The sequence below is a fragment of the Tyto alba genome, unplaced genomic scaffold (assembly GCF_018691265.1).
Source record: "Tyto alba isolate M040663 unplaced genomic scaffold, T.alba_DEE_v4.0 Super-Scaffold_28, whole genome shotgun sequence".
Taxonomy (NCBI): Eukaryota; Metazoa; Chordata; class Aves; order Strigiformes; family Tytonidae; genus Tyto; species Tyto alba.
In genome coordinates this window covers 9,638,102-9,664,188 of record NW_024881302.1, presented here as the reverse complement: position 1 = coordinate 9,664,188, position 26,087 = coordinate 9,638,102, and the positions used below count along the sequence as shown (strand labels likewise).

At 38.0% G+C, this 26,087-nt stretch overlaps 2 protein-coding genes across 3 annotated transcripts in view; one reads left to right on the top strand and one right to left on the bottom strand.

Moving 5' to 3' along the window:
• Positions 1-1,570: 1,570 nt before the first annotated feature.
• On the bottom strand, positions 1,571-11,629 carry KNOP1 (lysine rich nucleolar protein 1). 2 transcript variants are annotated; one of them, XM_042798839.1, is made up of 5 exons: positions 11,553-11,629; positions 9,018-10,443; positions 5,295-5,363; positions 4,723-4,800; positions 1,571-2,409 (listed from the first exon to the last, which is right to left on the bottom strand). In XM_042798839.1, exons 2-5 carry the CDS (start codon positions 10,440-10,442, stop codon positions 2,098-2,100), a joined length of 1,884 nt encoding a protein of 627 aa, XP_042654773.1. In that variant the 5' UTR covers position 10,443; positions 11,553-11,629; the 3' UTR covers positions 1,571-2,097. The 2 variants fall into 2 exon arrangements, with proteins under 2 accessions (XP_042654773.1, XP_032839602.1); XM_032983711.2 differs by lacking the exon at positions 11,553-11,629 and adding an exon at positions 11,178-11,283.
• A 72-nt stretch (positions 11,630-11,701) lies between these two features.
• Positions 11,702-26,087, top strand: part of IQCK (IQ motif containing K) — a 45,802-nt gene continuing 31,416 nt past the window's right edge. Inside the window, exons 1-6 of the mRNA XM_042798899.1 lie at positions 11,702-11,753; positions 13,204-13,259; positions 15,021-15,150; positions 16,127-16,224; positions 22,196-22,248; positions 22,377-22,454. Coding sequence (XP_042654833.1) covers positions 11,702-11,753; positions 13,204-13,259; positions 15,021-15,150; positions 16,127-16,224; positions 22,196-22,248; positions 22,377-22,454 — 467 coding nt within the window. The remainder of the gene's footprint in view (positions 11,754-13,203; positions 13,260-15,020; positions 15,151-16,126; positions 16,225-22,195; positions 22,249-22,376; positions 22,455-26,087) is intronic.

Here is a 26,087-nt window from a genome sequence, read left to right as displayed (position 1 = left end):
ATAAAAAAATGACAGGCACAAGGCTCTGGTTAGTTATCAGGAGCAAACTCTGAACATCTAGCTTAGAAGCTAACCCAACCACCCTAATAAACTGCTTCTGGCTTATTTCCATGTTAGAGCACAATTTAGTTAAAGCACTGTACTTATGAGACCTCCTCTTTCTTCTGTATATAGCAAATATACAGGCCCAGACCAAGTTTGCTTGAAAAAACCCTGAGCTTTTTCCCCAGGTATGTGTCTTGTTTTAAAAACTATACCATCTTCATGTGCACAGTATTATCAAGAGCAAGGTGCCAGGCTTGGCACACAAAGCACACTGGTATGCATTATGCAATTAGAGATGGGAGGAGGAGTCCTTATCCAAAGGCAAGGCTGTGACTAATATTACCTTCACCATCTTTGTCAGTGGCAGTGCAAGGCCAGTTACTACCTATCCAAGATTGGCTCTGCAGCAGAAAGCTGTACATGCTGTCCCTCTCCTCTCCAGTGAAGTCACCAGTTGATATTTTCCTACCTGCTCCTTTTTTTCTTTTTTACCAGGCAAGTAGCTAAGGGCCTGAATTCAGCATTTGTCTGAAATTAGAAAACAGAACCTCTGCTATCTGAATTTGACTAGAGCAACAGCTGAAGCCAAGAAGGGCCGGCTGAAGCCAGTCACTGAGCTTTGAAAGCATGGGTGCAAAACAGACTCACCTTGAGGCAGTGGTGGTTTTAAATGACACTTTAAAGGAGATGGTTTCCTCAAAGACAAGTTCAGACCCTGCAGGAAGTGGTTCAGCATTTCCCTCTTCCCAGGTATGAAAATGGATTTGTGGCAAGCCCTTAAGCTAGTGCCTCTGCATAATTCTCACTTTCTCTCAGGAGTTGCCCAAAATGCATTGGAACCAACCCCTGTTTTGTTAAGTGTATGTTCTGCTGGAGGCAGCTGCTTTCAGGTAGAGGGGCCCACTGGAGAAGACTATTGTGGAAAGTAAGGTTGCCTCAAAAAAGCAAGAAATTTAGTAGTTCAGTTGGCATGATCTTACCAAAAGACAGGAAATTCATCAGAAAAACAAGGACATGGGCAAGTAGAGATAGTAAACTAATTCTGGGGGCCTGGGGTTTCCCTGCAAGTTGTCCACTATTGAACTACTGCAGGCATGGACATGAGAGATGAGCACCTTCTTCTGCTTAAAAACCACAGCTACACTAAACTTAACAACACTGTCTCCCATAACAAAGGGCACAGCCAGTAATAAAATACATGACAGCTTTTCAGTCTTTTTGTAACTTCAAGCAAGGCACTCGGACTGCTCTGACTCCTGAATTCTGAACATGGATGTAGTCTCATATTTTGTACTCTTACTAAAAAGCCACTGAAAGTGCAGGTTGTCTGAAAACCCAGAGGTTAGAAATTTCATTCAGATTGACATCTAAGGAACCCAATAACCACATTATTAAAATTACATTGCTTTCTGTAATTTAGGAAATCTATATCCATATATTTGGTGTTACTATCCAGAAAGTGTTTACCTTCATTTACAGGTAACAGCTGCTGCTTGAAAATCCAACTGCCAAAGCACAGTTAAAATATAGAGGATGTTTGACACTATTCATTAGTTTAATGGAAGATGCTAATATTTAAGAAACCACCAAGTTAAAACTCCCCCCTCATGAAATTTGTAGGCATACCCATGGTGTTTCTTCAAAGTAAAATGCCATCACTTTGTACCACTCACTGAGTGTAAAAATGTGAAGATTTTACAGAACACTACAATCCTTTTGAATTGCTGGGATGTAGCTAAAAATAAGTTTATGAAATCAACATTTTAAAAAAATTTACTAAGTTTCACCTTGTTGCAGGCACTGCCCACATATCTTGACTCTTTGAAAGAGGCTGTCTCTTGCCTTGTAGAAAACATTGTAAAGGTTTCAAAAACTTACTGTTTAGCTGAAGTGAGGACCCAGCTTCACATAACCTGGCGCATGCAGTTGAAAACTGGTCCTAAAAGTGCCTCATAAATAAAATTTCTTAAACACTTTGTATTTTATTTAAAGATATGGAAAGTAAAAGAAATTTGCCTGTTGAATTTTCATTCCTTTTATTACTTCAGAGTTTTAATCTTCAAATTTTATAGATCTAGATGTATATTTGTCTATGTATACTTTTTTGTTGGCAGCAGGTTGAAATCCAAGACCAATTCCTCTATGTTGCTTCAAGTCCATTGCTTTATCGAATTCCATCTTCAGAGCCTGCTGTAACTTCTCCTCCCCTTCCCTGTTCAGAGCCATGTTCGGTTTCTTTGTAGTTGCTGGCAGATTTTGGATAGGCACAGAGCCCTTTTTAAAGCCACCCATCAGTCTAAAAAACTTGTTTTCTTCCTCAGAACTTTGAAAAGCAGCTGTACTCCACTGGCCAAACTTTGTATCCTGTGAAGCAAAACAAGGTTAATGCTAAAATTAAATAATACCAAGACCAAGGAAGACTGGCTGTGTACCATAAGAACAGAACCAGCTACAACGTGACAGGACTGACAAAGCTGGGAAGCAGTCATTCCTCTTGAAGGACATGATAAAAGAATGACATAACCCTGCATGACTGCATCTTCATTAGCATTTCGGTTCATTTAACCTGGAGACACGTCTTTAGGAATCTTGGTTCTTCTGCTCTCTGGATAATACTTACCTGGCTCAAAGTGCCAGATATTGCCCAATCATTTCTCTTAGAATAAGACAACTGTCAGACTTAATCCTCTTTCACTCTCTCACTTTGTACAGTTATCTTTTCATTTTCCTATTGCCTAGTTAGGTAGCTGTTGGTTCCAGCAGTGCCTTATTATGTTAGTTTTGGAGAAAGCATTCAGTCTGGCTCATACAGTTTTCATTTGCATTCTCATCCCACTAATTACCACTAATAGTGCATGGGTGCAAAAACTGACGCCATACCCTTTTCCAAAAGGACTAAATATAGTACTCTTAAAGCCTCCCCTCCCTTGCAGTTGGCTATATTCTTTGTATTATTAGCTGTATTCGCCTTTCACTGTATTCTTTGACCAGTTCACTCCTCCAGGATTTTTCTTTAGTCTGCAGATACTGGCTCCTTTCTGAGAATATAGGTAATGTCCAAGTAATATCAGAGTTCAGCTGTTTGTGGATAACCTGAGTTATCATGATTAAAATAAGTTTATGAATTTTTGGCTTACCTAAGAACAGGCTTCGTTATCTAAAGATCTTATTTGACTCCTGAGCTACAGCTAGGAGCTAGGCAGTCATTTATAGCTATTTTTGGCAGGACTGCTACTTCCAATTTTTTTTTTTAAATTGGGGATGATATTAAATGGAAGGATGTTTCATCATTAAGTAGACTGAACTGGCTACATCAAAGGAAAAAAATGTGAATTTAGTGGTGTGTTTATGTAAGCCTGAAATCCTTCCAACTGAACAGTTGTAGCTTGCATGAAACAGTCATACTCCACTAGACAGCCAACGTGACACACAACATGCTACACAATATTGCAGGCAAGCTGTAGCAGGTTTTTAAAGTTAAAAAAATGCAAGGCTGGAGTATAATGCACCATCACAGACCAGAATACCTGCTAATAAAAGAAACTTATCCATAATACTTCAGTATTTTTATCTTGCTTAAAGCCAAGTTGCTGTATAAGCGCTGGTCTGCAACACAGACACATGCACACATAAATGTATGTTCTCCCTTTGGAATGGGAGACATTTGCACAGATGCAAAAATAATTATGGCTTGTCAAGCCCTGTAAGTTTTTTTTTTTTCAAGTGAATTGCTGGCAGGCACTACACATAGCTTTTGCTGCAGCATTTCCAGCTCAGTCTTTGTGAAGCTGATGAATTAGTTTTCATAGCTTCTATTCTTCTGCATACTACTAAACAGAGACACATCAGTACCAAAGCATTGAGATTCCCTGCCAAGAATGTAATTTTTCTCAATGACTTCAGCAACTATTAGATAGTTGCCGTTCCAGAGCTATTGCAGTCTGCCTCCCACTAAGTAAAAATCTACAGGAGTTGTTTCTGGCATTTTTTTGAGCTGTATGCCAACTTTCTAGGCATACTGGCAGTCTTGTAAAACAAGTAAGAATCCTGAATTACTACCAAAGCTTTCCTGCCTCCTGAATCTTATTACTCCTGCTAAACACTACTGCAACTGTTTGCACTACCTTACTGTAAATCAGTCAGAAGGCAGGCTGAGTAGGATGCAAAAGCAAAGAATAATCTTCCAAAGAAGTAAGACTGTAAATCTCACACCCATGTGTTACCAGTTGACATCCCTTTTACCTTTCCACGTGCACCTGTTTCTGAATGCCTGCAACGTCTTCCAGATAACTATGTGGATACAATTCGGTGACTGCTATATCCATAGCCTAAAATTATTTGTATTTCACAGTAAGCAGAAAATGCTTCTGTAGCAATTTATCCTGGCTCATTCTCCAGAGGAACTAGAGAAAATGTTGCTTTTGAGGACTGATGATGGGAATTAAGAGCACTGTAACAGGCCAACTGCTCTTGGAGTTCACTGGTCAGCTCCCAGGCTCTCTTGGGCTTGTACTAACTTGTTCTATAGCCTGACCTTGAATTTACAGTCAGAAGGCAGACTGTTGTGCCAAGACACATTACCTGATTCACATACAAAAAAAGAGCGCAGTGCCTTTTTCAGGAACTTACTCTGGGACACAGTATTTCCATCATATCAAGGTCTAAGTTCATACATACCTGTTCCACTTTGGGACTGAAAACCTTAGTTTTGCCAGATTCTCTATCAATTTCTTCTTGCAAAGCCTGCCGCCTCACCTAGCAGGCAGAAAAAACAGCACAGGACACTATCTTTTGTGTGTTAAGTGACAGTTACGTACTTCACAATGAAAAGATAAGGGAAGAATAAAATAACTAGTTATCTCCAGAATTTTGTGAGGGTAATTAAAAAGTTGCATGTGAACCTTTCACATACTCAACCTGAGAACTGTGACTTTTTTGGTGATATTTTAAATGAACCTTTTTCAGTATTGGATATGTTTAATCTAACTGCAGGTAACAGCTACACTGAAACTGCCAACATTGATGAGAGGCAAAGAAGCCTATATGTAACCTAGTAAGAAGTGTTTCGCTTTGACTGGAGCTGTACATTTTGGACTTAACCCATAGAAGGTAAAGCACATTTTAAGCAAGGCTCTGTTTAGGGAAATCTTGGCATAGGTGAGCAACAAAGCAGGTTTTTTGTTATAAATTCTATGCACGCATTAAATGCTAACTTGTATTAAAAATTACACAGTTAAGACAAAGCATACCTTGTCTATGTTAACTTCATCACAGTTTCCTTTTTTTTCCTGCACAATAGTTACATCATCCACATGTTCCTGTAAAACAGGAAGAAGCCTGTATGAATATTTTTATCCATTTTGGTTAATTAGAATTTACACGGCTCTCACCACGGAAGTAGTAAAACCACTAAGCAATACTATTCTGGGGCAAGAAGAAATAGTCAGATCTAAGCTGAAGATGCCAATGAAACCCATGTATTTCTGTGGAAAGACTTTCTCCTCAAGGAAGAGATACGTTTTTTAGCAAAGAGGATAAGGGATTTTTTGAAATTCACACATTAAATTGGACCTTCCAATATCACTGGCACATACAGTAACATTTGCAAACAGGGTCATTTCCAATTAAACTGTTTCATAGAAGTTGAAATGCATACTTGAAATAAGGGACAGAAAGAGTGAAAGAAAAAAAATAATTAAAAAATTGATGGTAAGATAATTGGCCCCCCTGAAGGGACAGGACAAGATTAAGGCATGTTGATCCCACTAGCCATTAAAAAAAACCAAAAAACAAAAACAAAAAATTGAGAGGCAGCTGCATTGTGCTCCATCTTGTACAAATGCAGAGTAGATGATGGTCCCCAAGGAGCTTCCAGTCTGGAAAGAGCACAGAGAGAGGCATGACACACATAAAGTGTCTCCCACAATGGCAGGAAGCAGCATGTTACTCCCACGTTTGAGAACGAGGAAGGGGGGAGCTGATGTGAAGAGACAGAGCAGCTATGGCAGGAACGGATGGGGGCAGAATGGCAGGAGGCAGATCAGTGGTGGAATCCACAAGCAGCCAGATACTCGTAACTCCCATGAAGTGCAGCCCATCAGCAGCTTTTGCTCCCACTGACTGGTGTTTCTAGATCACTGCCCTCAGCCTTTCTTTTCCAAATTTGTAATAAGGCTAAGATTTTGGGGCATCCAGTATAATAGGATAAGTAGTAAGTCTAGGATAGTGGTAAATTAGAGCCATAAGCTGTAGACCAGCCTGGAGAACGTGGCCAAAGGGAAGATCTATTGATACAGCTAACATAGTAATCCAAGCATGAAATAGGGAACATTAAGACAAGAGAAAGATTTGTAACATAGTCCTGTCAGCAGAAGCTGCTGTTACTTTTTTGCAGATTTACAGTTTTAAAGCCATGAATGATTTACCTCATTTTTCAAAGCTACCTTTTATACATTGATTTCACACATGCACGAGTATATGCACCATTAAGAATGTGAGAACACTGTCTGCAGTAGGGAGAGCTCATTCTCTTGGATGAAGAATAAAAAAACAACTGCCCCCCGCCGATTTACTTCTAGATGGCCTGGTACTGTCTTTTCAGATCTACTAAAACAAGCAGGAAAACTGTCGTGACAAGATTCCGCAAACAGCTGCAACATATTTTCGTTTTAGTTGGAAGGTTAAGTAGCAGACAAGGAGGAGCGTGCATCCCCATCCCAGCTAATTCACAGCACGTTGCTGACCTGCTGAAGGCTACTGCATGGCAAAAATTACCCCCTCCAGAGGTTGCCCCCCAACTTCATGGAAGGGGAGCACATTCACACACGGTAGGATTACGCTATCTGCAGGCAAGCAACTTCAAAGTAGTACACCAAGTCCTCGCTCCTCCTTACTGTGCCCAAGTGGACTTGGCATCCAATATGAAATAGATAAATTAAGTGGGTGTCACTCCACATTGTCTTTAAAAACTTAACTCTTCTGCTGCACAGGCCTAACAGGATTTTTCAAGGCATGCAGCAGTGTGTGTGACACTGTAGACTAGAGAACATTTCAGGACTATGGCACAGTTAAATGCAAGACAGATGTTAACAGCCATTTATTACAGCAGTGTCTTTGGGCCTGGCAGGAACTAGATTTCTCTGGAACTGATTCACCTAGACTTCTCAATCTTCAGGACTATTTCTCTGCAGTACTTTCTATTATTAAAGGACAGAGCTGAATATGAGAAAGAAAAACAAAACATCCATAACCCTACACCTTTCTCCTCAATTGTTTGCAAGATATTTGCTGTGTTTTCCATTGTAACTGGTCATGCAAGTTTACTTGTCATTGTTAGGCTTATCTTGCCACCACAGAATGTCAGCAGATACAAGAATCCAAATAATGTCTAAGTCTCAAAAAGGCAATGTCAATTTAATTAGAGAATATATCCCAACAATAAAACCGCCTTGTCCTTTGAAAGATCAAAAGGAGAAACCTAAGTAAAAAGCCCCAAACATCTGCTCACCTAATGGCTGATAAGCATACACACTCCCAACACAACCCTTCCTGGAAAAAGCCTGTATCTGGGTCTCCGGGAAGGCTGAAGAACCTGCTTATATAAATCTGTATTTAATTATTAGCACTAGGCACCAGAAATCTGCCAGGTTTCCACAGAACATGAAGAAACTGCATATATGAGTGCGTAACAAAGCAAAGTGCACCATGATGTGTGCCTGAGAGGCAGCTAGCGCTATGGCTTGCTCTAGCCCTAATTTACAAAAATCTTCAATGATGCTTTATTAACTAGTGCTTGACTTTTAAACAAGCCAAGTATAAAAAATTCTTGATAAAAAACTGGAATGCAGTTTCCCATTACCTGTGAAAACAAAAACAAGCTCCTAATGAGTTGTAATGAGCTCTTTTCAAAGTTGTTTAAGCAATTATTAACACAGATAGATACTTACTGAATTTCAGGGAATCTCACAGCTTAATTCCCAATGATATCAACAGAGGTTAGGCATGTAGGTACTAACTTTAGGCACTTAAATAGCTTTAAAATAGGACCCTAATCAGATAACAAAAAAGAAAGTTTTTTTTAAAAAAAGTTAAAGCAATAAAACCAGATCTTAATATTTTAATTTTGGGGGGGAAAAAAAAAAATCAAGGAAGAAGCCTCTGTATTTCAAATCTTTCATCAGTTCCTCTCCATGTTTGTTTCACCTCAGAAATGGCAGTACTGCAAGACTCTGGGATGGGATTTCCTTTAACAGTCCGTCTGGATACAATTCCAGTTACCTTCAGCTATAATTTACACAGCTCTTTTATCTACTTATTTTCTTACATAATTTATTTTTTAAGTGAGAATTTGTGTTTAGGTTGTTCTTCAGTATTCTTCTATCAGAATTTATACATCAGTGCTCTAGGCCTAGTCTACACTTACGATTTTCTCTAAAGTTTTGTCCAAGTTCAGCAACAGGTTTTGGCTAAATTTCCCCCTTGTTTCTAACACTATGCAATTCAAGCATTAACAGTAGCAAAAGCCTGAGGAAAAGTCTAACAAACACAGTTAGATGCACTCATGCTTCTAATGTTACCAACCTGCTCAGGCTAAATGACATCGTATTAAAATCCTATTTTATAAGTGTGTTGCCACTTTGATAAGAGCAACTCAAGTAGGGATAGAATAATATTTATGACTCTACATACTAGTTTTCTTTCTGTGCCAATACTTGCTGTTAGGTGTAATATTTACATTTTCGTAATTGAAACACTAGAAGACTACAGCAGTAGGCATTAAAATATACTTTCCTGCGTTTCACAACTATTCCATGCTGAAAGCTATAGATCAGCTGATCCTGCTTCTCAAAATCCAGAGGCAGCCCCTACTGACCTACATGTAACCCAAGGGTCTGAACAGGCAGAACAGGACTACCTAAAAACCTTTCAACTCCCTAGGAGGAGGGTGCAAAGACACCCTCTTTAAAACTTACCAGTGCCTCATTTCTCATGTCTTCTCTTTTGATCTTTTTCTTTTTTCTGTTTGCTTTTGAACCTGGTTCTTCAGCAAAGTCCTGTGGTACTTCTTTTTTTCTCCTCTTTTTCTTTTTACTGTCACAGAGCACATAATTACTATTGCATAATATCCTATCTACAACATCCCCTGTGAAACAATCAGCTTGCTTCATTTCACTCTCTTTGTTCTTTTCATGGCTTTCTAGTTTTGTTCTTTTTTGCCTTTTAGATGCACTGTCATTGTTTAAAGAAACTTTTGAATATCTTGTTTCCTCCTTCTCTTTCTGAATCTTCTTTTTCTTTTTCTTCTTGATGACTTCATTATTATCCTTGATGTTCTTCCTGCCTTTTTTTCCAGAAAGTTCTTCTTCCTTAGACTCAACTTCTTCTTGTGCTGGGAGATGCATATGGGGAACTCTGTGCCTATAGTCTTGATTATCTTCACATATTAAGGAAGAAACATCTTTGCTTCTCTTCTTCTTCATCTTGGTCTCTCTGATACTTTCAGAGTTCTCAACAGTGTCCTCTTCCTCTCTATTTGTCATTGTAATTTCCAGGGAATTCTTTCTTTGCCTTTTTCTGAAGTCACTCAATGCAATGGGACTATCAGGAACTTCATAGATGTTGTCCTGATTATCTGATAGTGGTAAAAAGAAGTCAGACTTCACTTTCTTTTTCTTTCTCTTCTTTCTTCTCACATAACTCTCCCCATCATTCTGGATAATATTGGTTCCATGGTTTTCATCCATAAAAGCTTTTTCTTGTGAAATGTATTTGTGTGCGTTTTTACGAACTTTTTCAGATTGTTCATGTTCACTGTCCTGGATATCCTCTAATGAAAAAGAAAAAATGCCTTTCTTCTTTTTTTTCTTAGTTACTTCACCATCCAATTCCAAATTCAAAGCGGTATTCTTTATGCTTTTTTTAAAAACAGATTCATTTTCCTTAGTACCATTTGTATGATGACTTGAAAGCTCCACATCACTACCCTGATTATTCTCCAGTGATAAGGGGCAATGACATTGGACTTTTTTTTTCTTCTTTTTGAGCATTTTAATTTGTTCCTCTGATTCTTCTCGAGGTTCTGAATCCAGATGGCCTTCTACATTCACACAGCTTTTTGAATGTGTTTCTTTCAGTAATTCAGAGCCAACCTTCTTTTTCTTGTTTTTCTTCTTCTTAATCTTCAGTTCTAATAGGTCTATATATTCATCATCTTTTAAATTTTCCTTTTTCCTTACCTTTGCTTTTGTCTCAAGCTGGTCGTCATCATCCTCAGTTTTAATGACAGCTTCAACATCTTTCCTCATTGTAATGATAGTCTGGCTACTACTACTTTTCACCTTTTTCTTCTTCTGTGTAGATTCCTCATAAACTTCTTTTCTCTTTTTCTTTATTACCATTCTAAAACATGAAATTAAGATGTTAGTGCACTGCTTCAATATGATGGTGCTAGCCCTAGTCTATTTGGTGTTCCTTTATTCTGAAACCATTCCGTATCTCTCACTGTTCCCAGCACTCATTTTCCAATTTCACAATCTGCTTCCTGTGATGAAAGGAACCAGAACTGCAGGACGAAAAACATAGCCCACTGGAATGGCCAAGGGATGATTTTCCTGTCTTGTTCTTTAGTGCTGTCCTAGTTAGTTTCTAACTTTCTATTTGTCTTTTTGACAGCTGCTGAGCATGCCATTTTCAGAGAAACGTCTGCCCTCTAAAGATCTTTCCTAAGTGACAAAACATATACTTATCAATTGTATATAGATGTATAGTTAAGGTGATTTTCCACATATGTATGCCTTTTCACTTATTTAACACTTAACTTCCCATTACTATTGTCCACTTAGCGTTACAAGATCCTTGCAAGGCACTTATTACCCTGAATTTGTTTCTGTTTGCAATTTCTCGTCCTTGCTATCCGTTTCTTTTCTCGGGACATTTATGCCCATGAGCAGGTCACAGCAGAGATGCCTTTGGAACCCATCTAGTGACATCCCTTCCCTTTGCGGAGAAACCTATTTATTCCTACTTGGTTTCCCATCTTTTAATCAACATCTAATCCACATGATTTAAGCCCCTCTTGTATGGCGCCCCATTAAAATCCTTTTAAAAATATATCTAAGTATACCATAATATACCTGCATCCACTATATGCCTGCTTGTCAGGGCTCTCAAATAAAGCCAGCAGACGTTCGGGGCCGCCGCCCGCCCCTCCTGCCAGGCTGTGCCGGGGGAGCGGGGCTGGGCCGCAACCCCCGCGGCTGGGACCGCCGGCCGAACCTCATTTCAGGCGACGCGCGGGGCGAGGCGAGGCGGAGCCGCCCCCCGTCCCGCTCCCCTTCGGCCCCCGGTAGATGGAAGGAGCGGAGGGCGGCGGCCACACCTCGCTTCCGCCCCGCACCGGCACCGCCCGGCCTCGCCACGGCGGCCGCCCCGGGGTCGCTCCGGGAGCGGCTCCGCCGCGCAGGCCTGGCCTGACCTGGCCCGGCCCGGCCCAGCCCGCCGCCGCTTACCTGCCGCGGCCCACGTGCAGCGCGCCCCGCCCCGCCGCCCCGGAAGGGGAACGGGAACGGGAAGGGGAACGGAAGGGGAGAGGGAGCGGCGGCAGCGCCCGCCCCGCCACGGGATTGGCGGAGGGGTTGCCGCAGCAACGCGGGGCGGCATGGCGGTGGCGGGCGGGCGGGCGCCGGGCCTCTGGGAGCAGGTCTGCGCAGGTGGGAGCGTCTGCTCCGCCGCTGGCGGCCCCCGGGGGGATGCGGGCCCCGGCCCTGACCACCCCCCGCCGCCCGGGGAGAGGCCCCCGGCGTCGGCCTTCGCCTCGGTCACTCGGGTGCTTCTGGGCCGCTCCGCGTCGCTGCCTGGGCCAGGGCCAAGGCCAAGGCCAAGGCCAAGGCCAGGGCCGGGGGTTTCAGCCCCGCCGTTGGCGCGCCCGTTCCCGTGTCGGTGCCGTGGAGCCGGCCCCGCGGAGGTGGTGGCAGCAGCACCTGCTTCGAGGGGGGCTAAAAACCCCCACTGCTCACTGCTGAGAGCGAGTTCAAAAGCGTTTCTGCTCACCAGTGTTACCTTACTTTTGATTGTCGTGATCTTATGACAGGAGCGTACCTTTGCACATGTCTCTGCTGCCACTAGGGCCAAAAGTACCCACCTTACTGCAGTAGCGTCCTGGCCTCGGTGCGGTCATCTGCACCCTATGTGGTGGCAGCTTTGTGGGTTGTCCCAGTGACAGATTATTGCTCTTGGAAAGCAGAGAGGTGACAATTTTGTTGCTATAATGCAAGTTACGTGAATACAATACTTAGTTATCAGAGTCCAATTCTAATAGCAGAATTCTTAATCTTCCTAAAATCTGAGTGCACTGAGACCGATTGCAAAGCAGAGAGACTGTCACTGCAGTTTTGTGGTGCCCAAATGGGGGGTTCTCCTCGCTTAGTACTTTATCATGCCTTAAAGTAGGTATTTTGTGTTAAAATGGCCATTTTTAATGTAGGAATAATGTTGCTTATATTAACAATTCAGCTGAGGCATCTGTACTCCATGTAGAAGTAATGATGCCAGTAAATCTGCTTACAGGGGTAGAATGGTAAACCTACTGGGTTTGGCTGTAAGGCTTTTCTGTATTGTGTAATCTGTGTTTTGTTGTTTTGTTTTGGTTTTTTTTTTTTTAATATCAGATTCATTGTCCTCCTTTATTTTTCTTAGCCTGATTTACTCAGTAATCTATGTGGGTCATATACTGCTTTTGCCTTTTTTTTTTTTGTTTTGAAAGTGGAGACAATAATACTTAGCAATGGCCTGGCGATTTAATTGCTTATGGAGGAATTCAAGTGGAAAAGCACTATTGCATACTACTAAAAACAATGGCTAATTCTGTGCAAGCATCTGCATTTTACTTACATTAAAATATTTCAAATTACTATTTTGGTTTAAAATCTTTTTCCCAAATTTAGTTCACTGAGACCTTGAACTTGACTAAAAGCCAAGACGAGGTTCTAAAGTTCTCATTTGTTTTAAAACATTAGATTTAATGTTAAATATTTGTTGTATACTAATTTTTGTTCTTTCAAACTGGAATAAGTACCTTTAGAAAGTAATGTTTGTTTAGGAGAAAAATGAGTATGTTTTTAAAGTCTTCTGGATAAATATTGCACTTCTTTTTACTTTTAGAGTATGAAGCAGAACAGCCTCAATTTCCAGATGTTCCTGAATCAAAATGTGGATCTGTGAGTATCATTCAAGTAAAAAGATCTGCATAAGGCTGGTTTTAAAAGATTTCAAATAACTAAATGGGAAAATTAGGTACCCACAGAATAGACTCATTCATGAAATGAAAGCAAAACTACATTTTGCAAACAACTTTTGTGAATCAATAAATGTAATATTCTAAATCATTGCTTTTATCTAAAGCAACTTGGGTAGCACTATCCTAAAATTAGATTACCAGCTGTGTTTGGTTTGTACATCTCGCTGTCTTTTTTTTTCTTTGACTGTCTGCTTCACAGGCAGGACTCTGAAGTGTCCAAGGATCTTCTTTGGGTGGTGTTGCAAGCAGACAGAGCACTGAAATATGCAGGAGAGGGGAGCAAGCACAGCAAGGGAGTTTTCACCTGTATGATAGGTCACTTAGATGTGGCAGTTGAAACCAGTGGAATTAAACCTGACCAAAGTTGTTTGAAGTCTTACTTTGACCAAATAAATTCAGTCTAGAAAGACTTGTTTGGTAGACATAAAAACTCAAGAAAGACAAACCACTTTAAATCTTTGTCCCCAGTGGTTGCAGGAGCAGCAAAATGAATTGTTTTGGGCATCACATACAGAATTAACTTCCATTTAAATCAGGCATTTGTGTAGATGTTTTAGCTTATTATTCGGTATTTAGGTTACTTTGTTATTTTAAAACTGCCTTAAGATGTTGTAGTTTAAACTGACAGTTGGTCTGATTAGACCTATCCTGTTTTCCCAAATGAAACTGGCTCCATTACAGGCTGTTAATAAATTTGAGTGGTGACCTCTGCTTGGGGTATTAGTCTGGGCATAATATACTGATATGTTTGAGCATCAGAATAAAATAATATACCTTTTTATGTTGATGCACTTTATTTTAATTTCCAAAAGGATCTTTTTTTTTTAAATCTTGCATGTGTTAAAAAGGAGTCTGTCTGCGGTTATTGATGTGCAGTGTATTAAAAATGTAGTGGCCTGATCCCCCCACCTGCTTTTCAGTAGCTCATAAAGCCAACTGAATTTTAAAGTGAAACTGTTTAGATGACATAGTTTTCATAACACATTTTTATAGCAAACTGTAATGGTGGTGCATTCTTGGGGATAAAAGGGTCTATCTGCCTTTCTATAACAGGTGTTGCTCAGTGTCTGTTAGAAGTATTCTTCTGGATCAGTGTAACAGTTCCTGTACTCCTAAAAAACATATGTAAAATTATGGACTCTGTTTTTTCATGGTATCCATAACTGTTTCTGTATGTGGAAACTTAACATTTGGATTTGCATCTGCTCTGAATATATCTGTTTGTGCTTTGTTTAGAAGGAAAGTTTATATTATTAAAAAGGTGAGTGTCAGGACTTCTGAACAATACAGAAACAAATTTATAAGCTTCTGAGTGGAAAAATACTTATTCAGAAAATATTGCAAATTTTAATTTTCAAACAATTACTATTTCTTACAATGACTAAAACATTTTAAAAATATTTTTAAAGTTGTGAAGTCTCACCATATTCTCTTAAAAGCAGTCACACACCTTCTGCTAGGTTTGGATCTTTTTATTGTCCTGGAAACAATAATTTTTTAAAGTGTAATTTTTTTTTTTCAACAGTACTCAGAAAATACTGAAGCAATTTAATAATTGAATGGGAATTTATAATTCCATATTCTTTTAAATGACCTTATAATTTTTCCTGTTGAATTGGCCTCAATATTTTTTTACAGTCTGATTGGGGGTATTTATGTAGGTTACATTTATCTTGAACAGGTGTCTTTGGAAGCAGGAATATTGCAGCCGTCACGAATGGAACAATTTTATGCAGCTGATACTCTTTTCCAACAGTTGCTTCCCATACCCGAGACAGCCCCCTTTCCAGAACCACCTGATCCAAAAACGTGTAAGTAGGGGCATACTATCTTGAACCCTGTTGTGATTATTTTTCTAGTATTTGGCAAGGGTTTGTCATTTGTTGAATTTAAAGTGTTGACAGCTACAACACCTTTTCTTCAGTGGAATTTCCAAATTTAGTTCTCTGGTCTGTAAACAGGGAGCCAGCTTGGCCACTTGGTCAATGGGAGAAAGCTGAAATGGTTCATGACAGATCAGTAGCATTGTCTAGGTGTTAAGGTAGTTCTGTTCTCTTTTGAATAAGTGACTTTTCATTTAGCCACTTAAATCAGAGAAAGGCAAGAATTTCTTCTTCTAATTTCGTAATGTAAAACTGAGATCAATAGACTAGACAATTGAGTTTGAAAACTTCTTTCAAAATATTATCTTTGCCTGGCTGATTACAAACTAGAATGGAAACAGCTCTAAAGTTTTGTCCTTCCATTTTTATCAATTTCTATACTTTATAAAATTTACCAAGTAGCAATGTATTTTTATTATGCATTTTATCCCTCCTTTTTGTCTTCCATTCATTCTTGCTCATTAGGAGTTCCTGTTGCTAGTCAGAAGCAGTGTTACCCTTGGCTTTTATATATATGGTGTCCTTCCAATTATGAACATTTTCTGGCTGAATATGAACCAATTAAAGGTACAAAGCAGAGAATAAATTCAGTGTTTTGTCTGTGTTGCCAAAAGCGAACACTTCTGTGACTTCTCATTTAAAACTAAGTCTGACATCTCTGAGGCACACTGTAGTTTGCAGTTTTGATGCACCTTCACTCTGAAAATCACTCAAGTTGATGTTGTCTTGGCTGAAGAGAAGTGAAGATAGAGCCATGGCTGTATCTGAACTGAATGAATCTGTTTAGTTCAATCTATGCTGCTGTTGATAAAATGCCTGATACTTTGTTTATGGTTTCTTATGTTTGTCTTTTTGTGAAATCTAAGTGCTTACCTGTAGGTGAAGGCTGTACTGTTTTGTTCAGGTTCTCCTCAAGAATACTTAGAGTATTACATATTTCCAGTACTCTTACCTGGAATGGCTGAACTTCTGCATCGAGCAAAGAAGGAAAAGTGTTTTGAGGTTAGTTTTTAGTTTTCAGTTCAAATCATTGGCAGGAAGTTACAACCTTTTATTTCACAGGCTGTATTTATTTGATCTTCTGAAAGAAAACCAACCACGATATGAAATAACGTATCATGAGTTGTTTTGGATCTGTCTTGAATGTTGTTTTCTCCAGTAATTCAGAACAGATTGCATACTACACACACTTAATCATGAGAATCTCTAACTCACAACGAATCCTCCTTAAATATCCAGTTGTATCTGTCCTGAATAGTGTTGTATTTTAGAGAAATGGGTTTGCTTTCAGATTAATACGCATCACTCATTCAACAATGACGTAAAGAATTTAATTTTACTTCATTACTCTATTATTTTTGCTGGGATGGCATGCAAATAGACATACCTTCTGTGTAAATTTCATTTAAGTGGAAAGCAGGGTATTCAGCATTAATGAGCTTATAAAAAATGTACATTAAAAAAATCATTGTTTGCTACATATATTTTTTTAAATTTGTTTTCAGTGTATGGGTGCATAAACGTATTTGGAGAGGCATTCCTCATTCTATATAGAGAATGCTTAAAAAAGCATTAGAAATGGTGCAAAATAAATCTCATTGTATCACCATAGCTTAAGTCGTAGACCCCCAGCAATAGATTAGGTTCTGGGAGTTGTGGGGTTTTCCCTAATTTCTGCTATTTTATCCAACCATGGAAGTAATTTTCTATTTCTTTCCTACTTTTTGTCTGCCATCCATACTTTCCAGTGCAAAACTTCTCTATATTTTTATGCCTGCATCTGATCCTCCTATTTGCAGCTTGATAATATAAAGAGCAATTAATATAAATGATAATGAATGTATCTCCTTTTTTGTACATGATGCACATCTGAGGAATACAGTTTGTGCTCTTATGGAGATAGATTAAAATGATAGTGAAGTGAGGAGGACTTTGTATTACTAGTGGGTTATTAATCATTTTAGGTCTTGATCCACTGCCTCTCCAACTACTGACATTGACTTCCTGTTATAGGCATGTGTATATATAACAGAGATGTGGAACGATTTGTAAAAATTATGTATATGCTATTTGCCACTGACCTATACATGTCTGGCACAGCCAAAAATACACAAAGCTTACCAAGCTTGAATTCGGGACACCCCAAGCTTGCATTTCAAATCCAAATCTGTACATTTAATAACAGTAAATTATTTACATTTTTGCTCAGTCTTTATAAGATTTGTGTGTGTCTATAAACTGATTGATTTATATATGTGTATATTTATAATCTGTGATTAATACAGGTAGAATAGGAAAATGGTTCGTTTACATGTCATTATGGTGTGATATCTCTGTACATCACATTTACATTACCTAGCCAAGAACAAATTGAACACGTATATTATTCATCACACTTTTAATGAAATTTATATTGATTAGTTGGGTTTTTTTAAAGGAAGCACATGACAAAGGAGAAAGACATGCCTTACAGCTGGCTTAAAATACAGTCCTTGATAGATGTTACATGTTTCTGAAGGCAGTAAAACAGCACTTAATACAAAAATATAAGAATTCTTAGAAATATTTCAGTTTCAAACTCAGGACAAATCTAAGGTTACTTCATATATTTTTAATCTGAGAAATTTTGCAGAACTTCAGTGGTATATAGATTAGAAAGTATCTGTTCTGAAAATGGATTTTGTATGGATCTGTGTGTTGCTTTATAGTACACCAATAAAACCAACTATTTTGTAATGTACAGAAACTTCATTAAAATGAGCACATCTTATCAAAAGACACTAAGTGATTTTTGTTGTTATATAGAGAGATATCATGCTATTGGGGGAGGAAGTTTACGAAAGCAAGCTTGTGTCAGATGATCGTTTTCCACTGTGACATAATTTTTTTCTCCTTTTGAACAATAACTAGTAAAACAATAGCTCTTTATGCGTGCCATATAACTGAATATTGGTGTTCTTTTCCATTACTGTCCAGGTGCTTGTACTTGGACGTTCTGTTTCCTTATCTGACTTAAATATGTAATTTCTAATTATACTTTTGTTTCAAAAGAAATGTGTTGTTCTGTGTGGATTTGGAGGAAAAAACATGCTATAATTTGCATTAAAATGGTTAATGCCATAACTGGAACAGATTTTTAGGATCAAAGCCAGTCTTTGGCAACCCAGCAAAGGTTAGGGAGAGGGAAAAAGGATCCTGTGATAAACACACCAGAAGATAACTTCAAAAAATAGTAAGAGAACAATGAGTAGAAAGATGCATGGAATTCGTGAGAGAACAGGAGAGAAGCATGATTAATTGTCATTAAGCTAACTGAAATCATGAAAGATGAGAATAGAATAGTGGGTTTGAATTTTGGCTAGACATGAGTCATTAAAGCCTGTAAAGGGCAGCTCCAATCGAATAAACCAGTGGAAGATAAATGGAAGAAGTGCTGGAAGAAAGGGAGGAACAATCGAACTGACTGCAGTCAATGTTGAATGAGCCTGGGAGAAGAGAGAGGTAATTGCAAGAGACAATGAAGAGTGAGTTTTTCATGAGAAGAACTAAAGGTTTTCATGTTTTGAATGGAAATGAATGAGAAGAGAATGAAAAATTAAATAGGAAAGTCATTTAACAATTGAAATGGGGGTAAAGGAGATCAGATCATGGGACCAACAGAGGGATTCAGGGAATAGATCAGAAAAGACACATCTGCATCCATGTCTGGAAAAGAAGGACTGTGGAGTCAGATGGGAAAGTCAGGAAAGGGAAACAGCTGTGCTGAAAGTAGTCATTTACGTAGGAAAGAAATCGGCAGGATTTTATTTGGAAGGTGATATAGAAACAACTTAAACATTTAATTTAAAATAGGGTGTCTTGCATTATGTAGTGCATATGAAAAATCTGAAAAGCGAAAACCTAGAAAAACCACCAGCTGCTAGATATATTTGCAGACTTCAAACTGACATAAATGTAAGCACAGTCTGAAGAAGCTTTGTTTTTAAATTAGAGATGAAAGAAACCTATTCTCCTATTCCTATGCTGTATTTTTTTCCCTACAATAAGTTCTCCTGTGCTTTACCCTGCCTGCTGTCAAACGTCTCCAGGGTAAAGACTATTTTCTTAAATCTTCTCTCATGAGAACTGAGTAATGCATTAATTTTTCAGCATTAAAACTGATCAATGTTTAAATGTTTTTATTAGCATAACTCTGATTTTTCTTTCTGCTTATCGATCACAGAAGGAGGATGCTGTATCAGATTCTGTAGTGGAATATATTATATTTAAAAGTATGATGGATGAGGGAAAGTGATAGGAAGAAGGTTTCCTAATGACTTTGCCATCTCCTGCTCACCAGTATTTTTGCATTATTACCGAACACGTCCTATTTAAACTGAAAAATGGAAAATGAATTCTGAATAGTTTATAAACACATCTGCAGGTTAACAATGCACATTGTGCAGATATTTCCTGTGTTTATCCTGATTCGTGCAGCATAGGAGGAATGTGTCAAAGGCAGGTCAATTTGTGTAATTTTTTCCCTTCTATAAATGTTGACTGCTGTGCAACTAATGATTTCATTCACTAGCAAATGGAACTGTTTCCCAGAAAAAAAAAAAAAAAAAAAAACAAAAGAAAAAAATACTCAGCTTGACTAAATTCTTCCCTGATAAGTTGGCTGGATCTAACAAGGATAAAGTGAGATGAATTTGATTCCTTTGGTGATAACTGTTTTGACAACACTGTTCTGATCTTTTTTTCCTGTTGCAAAGGAAAAGCAATTTTCTTCAAACAGATTAAATTACAACTGCTAGATTAAATTGAATTTTGTTGTCAAAGTATAGAATTTATTCTCTGAAACAGTTCACTAAGTAATGGGACCCAGTTTCATACTGTGATTGAAAGTAGCTGTACAAAGACAATCAGACTCTGCTATTTGTTTTCAGATTCTGTTCAAGTCAAAATTTGTCCATTTCACTTCTAAAATGACCTGCAGAAAGCTCTCCAGTTAAAGTGTTGGTCTGTTAAAGCTTAAATGTTTGGCTTCTTGAACAGTATCTAGTATTAGCATGACAAGTGTGAAAATTCCTTAAGGAGATGTGTTTCTTCACAGCCAAGCACTCTAATGGAGTGCAGTATGAACCCCAAAGCTTGTGTTGTCATGAAACAGATCATAAAGGCACATGGCATTCAGGACTGATAAGTATTTTGCAATGTTCTCCTTTTTTATTTCTTCTGATTTTTTTTTTTTTTTTAAAGAAGTTCTCTTTCTTTTCTGTGGGAGTCAGACTCTGTGTCTACCAAGGACGAGATTCACTTAGAAAAGTAAAGGCTTTCCTGCGTATCACCTAGGAATGCCATGCAGTCTAGCTCTAAACTTCACATCTGTCATCCCCTGACTACTTGACTACCCTGTATTCTTCACTATGGAGTCAGCATGTCAAATAACATTCCCTTTCCACTTCACCTGACCCCCAAGTTATGAAATTATGCTATATGCTAATACCCTAAACTTTGAAAGAATTATGCCATGTAGAGCACTTGTTTTCTGCCACTCTGTTCACGTCCTCCAGTCTTTTTTGTATTATATTCTTGCAGTACAGGGGGAAACGTGGATGGTGAGGATAATACATAGAATAAAGTCATCCATCATGCCCTAAATTTCCAACTATGTATCTATTGTATTTTTCTTAGCAAGCAGTAGTAGTAGTACCTTAATTTCTTACACTTTAATCAAGACTCCAACCTCTTTCATGACACTTAGCAGTTTCACAAATGTATTTGACCAGTGTGAATTGTTTTCCTAAAAAGTAATAGTTGCAGTTGATCTCCCATTTGACAGGGTAAGTATTACTTTCTGGATGGGAGCTAGACTTTCTCCTAACTAAACAGCTGCTATTTTGATAAAGTACTCAGTGTCTGTGTTCTGCAGGGGCTTAATGTCTTTTAGTGCTCACTCTCTGGCTGTGTACGTTCCATAACACATCTTGTGTAAGAGGCATTCAGAAGATATACTAGCCAAGCTCTTCTGTTATTCCAGCCAGAAGTCTACATTATATTCTCCACATCATAGTTTCTCTGATTTGTGAAAAGCAGAACAAGCATCTGTACTCTTTTGTACATTCAATCTGTGAAGATTGAATGCGGAGAGAAAAACCCTAAGAAAAGGAGGGCCCTAACCATTTCTGTATTAATCAAAATTAAAAGGATGAATTTTGAATTTGAAATGTGGTGTTCACCTAAACAGGTACTGGCTGCATAAGTGATTATTGATAACCGACTGCAAGACATTTTGCAAAATTCTTGGTGGTGGTCAAGAAGTCTTAGGATTGAGAGCAAAGAGCACAACTGTTTTGTTCTGAAGCTCCAGATTTTGAACTTTTTACCTGATTCTCGGTAATGTCCAAGGTATCTGTGGCATATATGCCTTGTTTCTGCCTTTCTGGACTATTCAACAGACAATTTTATCTGAGCAACCATACAATATTCTGGTGTGTGTGTATTTCTCAGTATGCACAATACCTTCAAGCTGGTTCCATGCAGGAGGAAACAATATTCCATCAGTGTTCCTTCTGTGCCTTGGAAGTTATGAAGTATTCTAAGTATGGTAATAGAACTTTGTACACAACTGCAAGTAATTTACAACATATTACCATATATGAGTTCTGTTAATTTATTTGTGGTGAGATTGCCACTTAGAACACCATTCAGAGATATTTGTTATAGCTATACTGCAGCAAATATCAAGATAGTATATGTCAAATTTTCTCACTCATTTTTTTTGACATGACTTGAAAGCATTCCACAAAATTTCTAAAATTTCGGCAGAGCCACTGACTGTTGGCAATAGCAATATTAAAGTAGACAGAGTAATGTACAATATATTTTATTTAGTAAAAGCAGTCAATTTAGTTTCTGTTCCTCTCCAGTAGTAAAAACATGTGACCAATCCAAAGATAATAAATAATTTGAAACTATTTTCTATCTTTAGAGAAAAAGGACCAAATTTATTGCCTGTGATTTCTTAACTGAGTGGTTATACAAGTAAGTAAATTAACAGTGTCTTTTACTATTAATTATGTTCAATGATTCAAAGGCATTAATTCGCAAATAGACTAGCTGGAATTTAAATTAATATCAGTTATTTTCTTTTTTTTTTCTCTTTTTATCAGCAAGAACCCAAAGAGGAAAGATGAATCATTCACAGAATTCTTTTCCATTCCTTTTGTTAATGACTGGCTAAAGGACCAGTAAGTTATTGCAGTACTCGGAGCAACCTTTTCTCCTTTTATTCTTTTTCCCTTGCTATTCCAAAAAAGTAGTGGACCTTTGATGCGTTGCAATTGTGCCCTCTAAATGCCCTTTACTGTGTGCAACAAAGAACTATGTGATGCTTTTTAACTTGGTAGTGTGTTAGTTACGAGGTATTTTGTACCAGAATTGCTCACAGAGAAATCAGTTTAGAATTCTTAAACATTTTCACTGTAGAGTGCAGGGCATTTGAATAGTCTGGTAGTATTGTGAATATTACTGTACTAAGGAGCAAAGCAGTGTTTTCAATGTCATTTCCTACTATGGATATGTTAGAGGATATACAGTCTAGAAATTCTTCCTCTAACTAAAAGCAACTGTTTTAAAAATACCTGTAATAATCCCTGGTGTCAGCATGCATTTCTGCAGACATTTATGACTTTGCATCTGAGAGTTGAACACCTGTTTTGGCAGCCTCAATCATATATTCCTTTTTATTCCTGTAGAACCAAGCTTCACAGTAGTTTTGAAAGAAATGTTACTGTCCCTTAGCCTGCGGTTTGTTTTACAGTGTAGGTGTTGTATGAGGAAAGAAGAAAAGTAAAGCGATAGTCCACAGTGAGAGAATAAGAAAATTACAGTAGTCAGATTTTAAAGAAAATTTTCCATTTGAAGACTTAATTGGAGGCTAGGTTGGTGGTTGGTGAAAACTTGGAGATTAGTATCTTTGTAGATACGTTTACTTCATTACACTATGTAAGTGGAGATTGAGCTTTCTTGAACTCTTGTCATGTGAAACTTAGAACGCTTGAGTAACTCATCCAACAAGAGGAAAGCTCCTTGACATTCACGGGTCTTTGGAGACAAGCTGGTGATTGTGGCATGAACAGTTAACTTTGACTATCTTAGAGGTAGTCATGTGGTCAGAGTTGTGTAGGAAGTTCCTGCAGTAAAAGACGGACATCTTCATAGTGATCCATTTCATGGCAACTCTGATATATTCAGGTACCTGGTACTGCATCATACTGCCCAGCCGCTGTTGTTCAAACCTACCACTGGTGGTTCACTTCTAACAGTTTCCTTCTGTAGATAACTAGGTCTTGCCAACAAGATTCCTGTTTAAGGGAGTGAATTTTGTAGTTTGGAAACTGAGTATGATCTGCACCAAGGTTGTCATCCTCATTCTCAAGCATGTTGAAGAGCCATTGGTTAGTAAGACCATTTTGATACCGCTAAATTGTGAGGATGGATATTTTGCTCAAGATAAATAACTAAGATCACAGTTTTACAAATGTTTATTTTGGAAATAAAGCTGACCTAAATGTTTCCCTGCTTTCTCCTGTTCTCCGCCCCAGCCTCCTTGCAGGCAACCTAATATCACCCTTTCTATTTGGTATGATGCTTGGTTATTCAGATCAGGGATCTCCTCCAAGTTAGAGATGTCTCTGCCAAAATGTGAGAGGAGGATTTGTATAGCTATTTAAAATATAGATAATTTCTCCAATCTGGTTCACCTGGGAGCCCGACAAACCTTTGTATTGGCACAAACAAAGTATTAAAATGGAGGGCTCAGGACAAGGTGAAGAGAACAAATGAGTTGGTAAGATATAGAGGTGGTGGCAGGAACTGCTTAAGTCAGCTTTGCCAACAAGAAAAATACTCTGTGGAATCGCAGCCTGAATGACTCATAGTTTCTGTTAGTACTTGTGCTCCTAAATAATGTAGTGACAGCTTTGCAAGGACACTGAAGTGTCAAAGTCCTACTTAAATTGATACACACTTGATCTTAAATCCTCTAAACAAGTAGGCCTTTGAAAAGAATAATTATTAAAACCCAACTTTTTGTGAACTTATCTTAAAATTACAGATTTCTTAACAAATATTGCTTATGAAGTAAGCATTATTAGAGAAAAGTGAAAGATTACAATATTAAATAAGAATAAAAATGAGATAATTTATTATTATGTCCTTCTGGTTATGTCATAAGTAGTTTAGTATTACATGCTTCCAGATATCACATGTAAAATGTAATTGATTCTATGCTTTCTATTGTAATTTCCATTTTTATTTGTAAAGGAGTTTTCATTTTTTATCAGGATGTATGAATATATACAGACAATACGCTAAAAAGTGCTGGTCAAATTTTGATGGGAAACATCATTATCCCAACCGTTTAGATAGTATGATAAGGAAAAAGAAGTAAAAAGTGTTGCTGCAAATTTAAGGGGTAAACTCTTGTGTTGCTTTTTCAGTTACTTGTCTAAATTTGGGAAACATTCTTGGAAGGTCTGTTAAATAGGAATACATTTCTATACTGTGTTAAAATAGGGTTTATCAGTGGAAAGTGGTCTTCATGCTTAATTAAAAAAAAAAAAAAGGAAAAAAATCCAGAGGAATAAATTTTTGTTCTATCAAAGATACAGCTTTTTTTAATGTATTCCATACTTGAGTATGACTTCTTTGGCTCTCCTCCAGTGCCTCCAGTTTTTTCTTTGAAGCTCAATTTTTTTTTAAGAATAATCAAAGCCACAGTCTTATGAGCCTCACTCTCTGTATGATGTTTCTAAATGAGATCTTGCAGCCTTCTTTTCCTTTATAAGGAGCCCCAAATGCTGCATTGGTTTCCAGAATTTTAAATGCAAACATTGTACGTTCAGAAGCTGGTTACTGTAGGTGAAGGAGTAAAATCAGAATTTGTTTCCACCTTTAGTATTTATAATAATTGCTATGGCATCAGTAAATAAAAGCCTCAGTGTAGTTACCTTGTCTTCCACTGGTTTCTCTGTATTACCAGTAGCAATGACAAAATATTCTATCCCTTGGGAATCCTTGATTCCTGAAGCAGATTTCAAATGCAATAGAAGGAGCAGCCTCAGCACTGTCTGGTAATCTACATTTCGTGTCCAGGAGAATACAAAACATTTCTGTTTTCTTAAAGGATAGCTGTACCTTTCAGTGGACAGGAAAATGGAGTTTTAACGAGAAACTAACAGAAGTTTTTGGACGCTTGCTGAGTTACTTGCTGATGTCCCTATTCCTACATTCAAGACTGCTGATATAACCAAGTAAAGTAAATAGAATTAAGGCCTTGAATGTTTTGTACTCCTATAAATATGCTAATGAGCAACACAGTTGCCTTTTGTCAGCATTTTCTAGTGGTGTCTCTGGTTGAATAGCAGTGAAGCTAATCGCAAGTAATCAAGCTGTATGTACTGAATCAGGAACAGGGAAAGAGTATGATCTGTGTTTGTGCCCTAATCCCCCTTGAATTTTACTTTTCTGGCATAGATAGGCTGACTCTTTATTCTGAGCGTTATGGGAGTATCACTACCCAACCTTCATTAGCATGTTAGTGAAAAAAGTATGAAGAAAACAATAAAAAGAAGCTCCACTGCTCTGAAAAATACTGATACCATAAAAGCCTACTGTCACATTAATTTAATAATATGACAGTATTGTTCAAGTTCACCTTCAACCCTTACATTCAATGAAAGAGAATAGTATATGAATTTAGGTTAGGAATAAGCTGAAGTATTTTCCTGGCTGTTGAAGATCAGACTTTGTATGCATATTTTACAGGGATTACAGGAACTGAAGATGTATTTTATAAATAAACATTAATTCACAATAAT

Bases quoted from the DNA above. Each gene is read 5' to 3' on its own strand.
- KNOP1 (XM_042798839.1), bottom strand. From the start codon at position 10,442: ATGGTAATAAAGAAAAAGAGAAAAGAAGTTTATGAGGAATCTACACAG. The intron at 4,801-5,294 runs GTATGCTTTGTC...TCTGCCTGCTAG, and splicing joins ATGAAGTTAACATAGACAAG to GTGAGGCGGCAGGCTTTGCA. The intron at 2,410-4,722 runs GTATGTATGAAC...TTTGCTTCACAG, and splicing joins TCAGTCCCAAAGTGGAACAG to GATACAAAGTTTGGCCAGTG.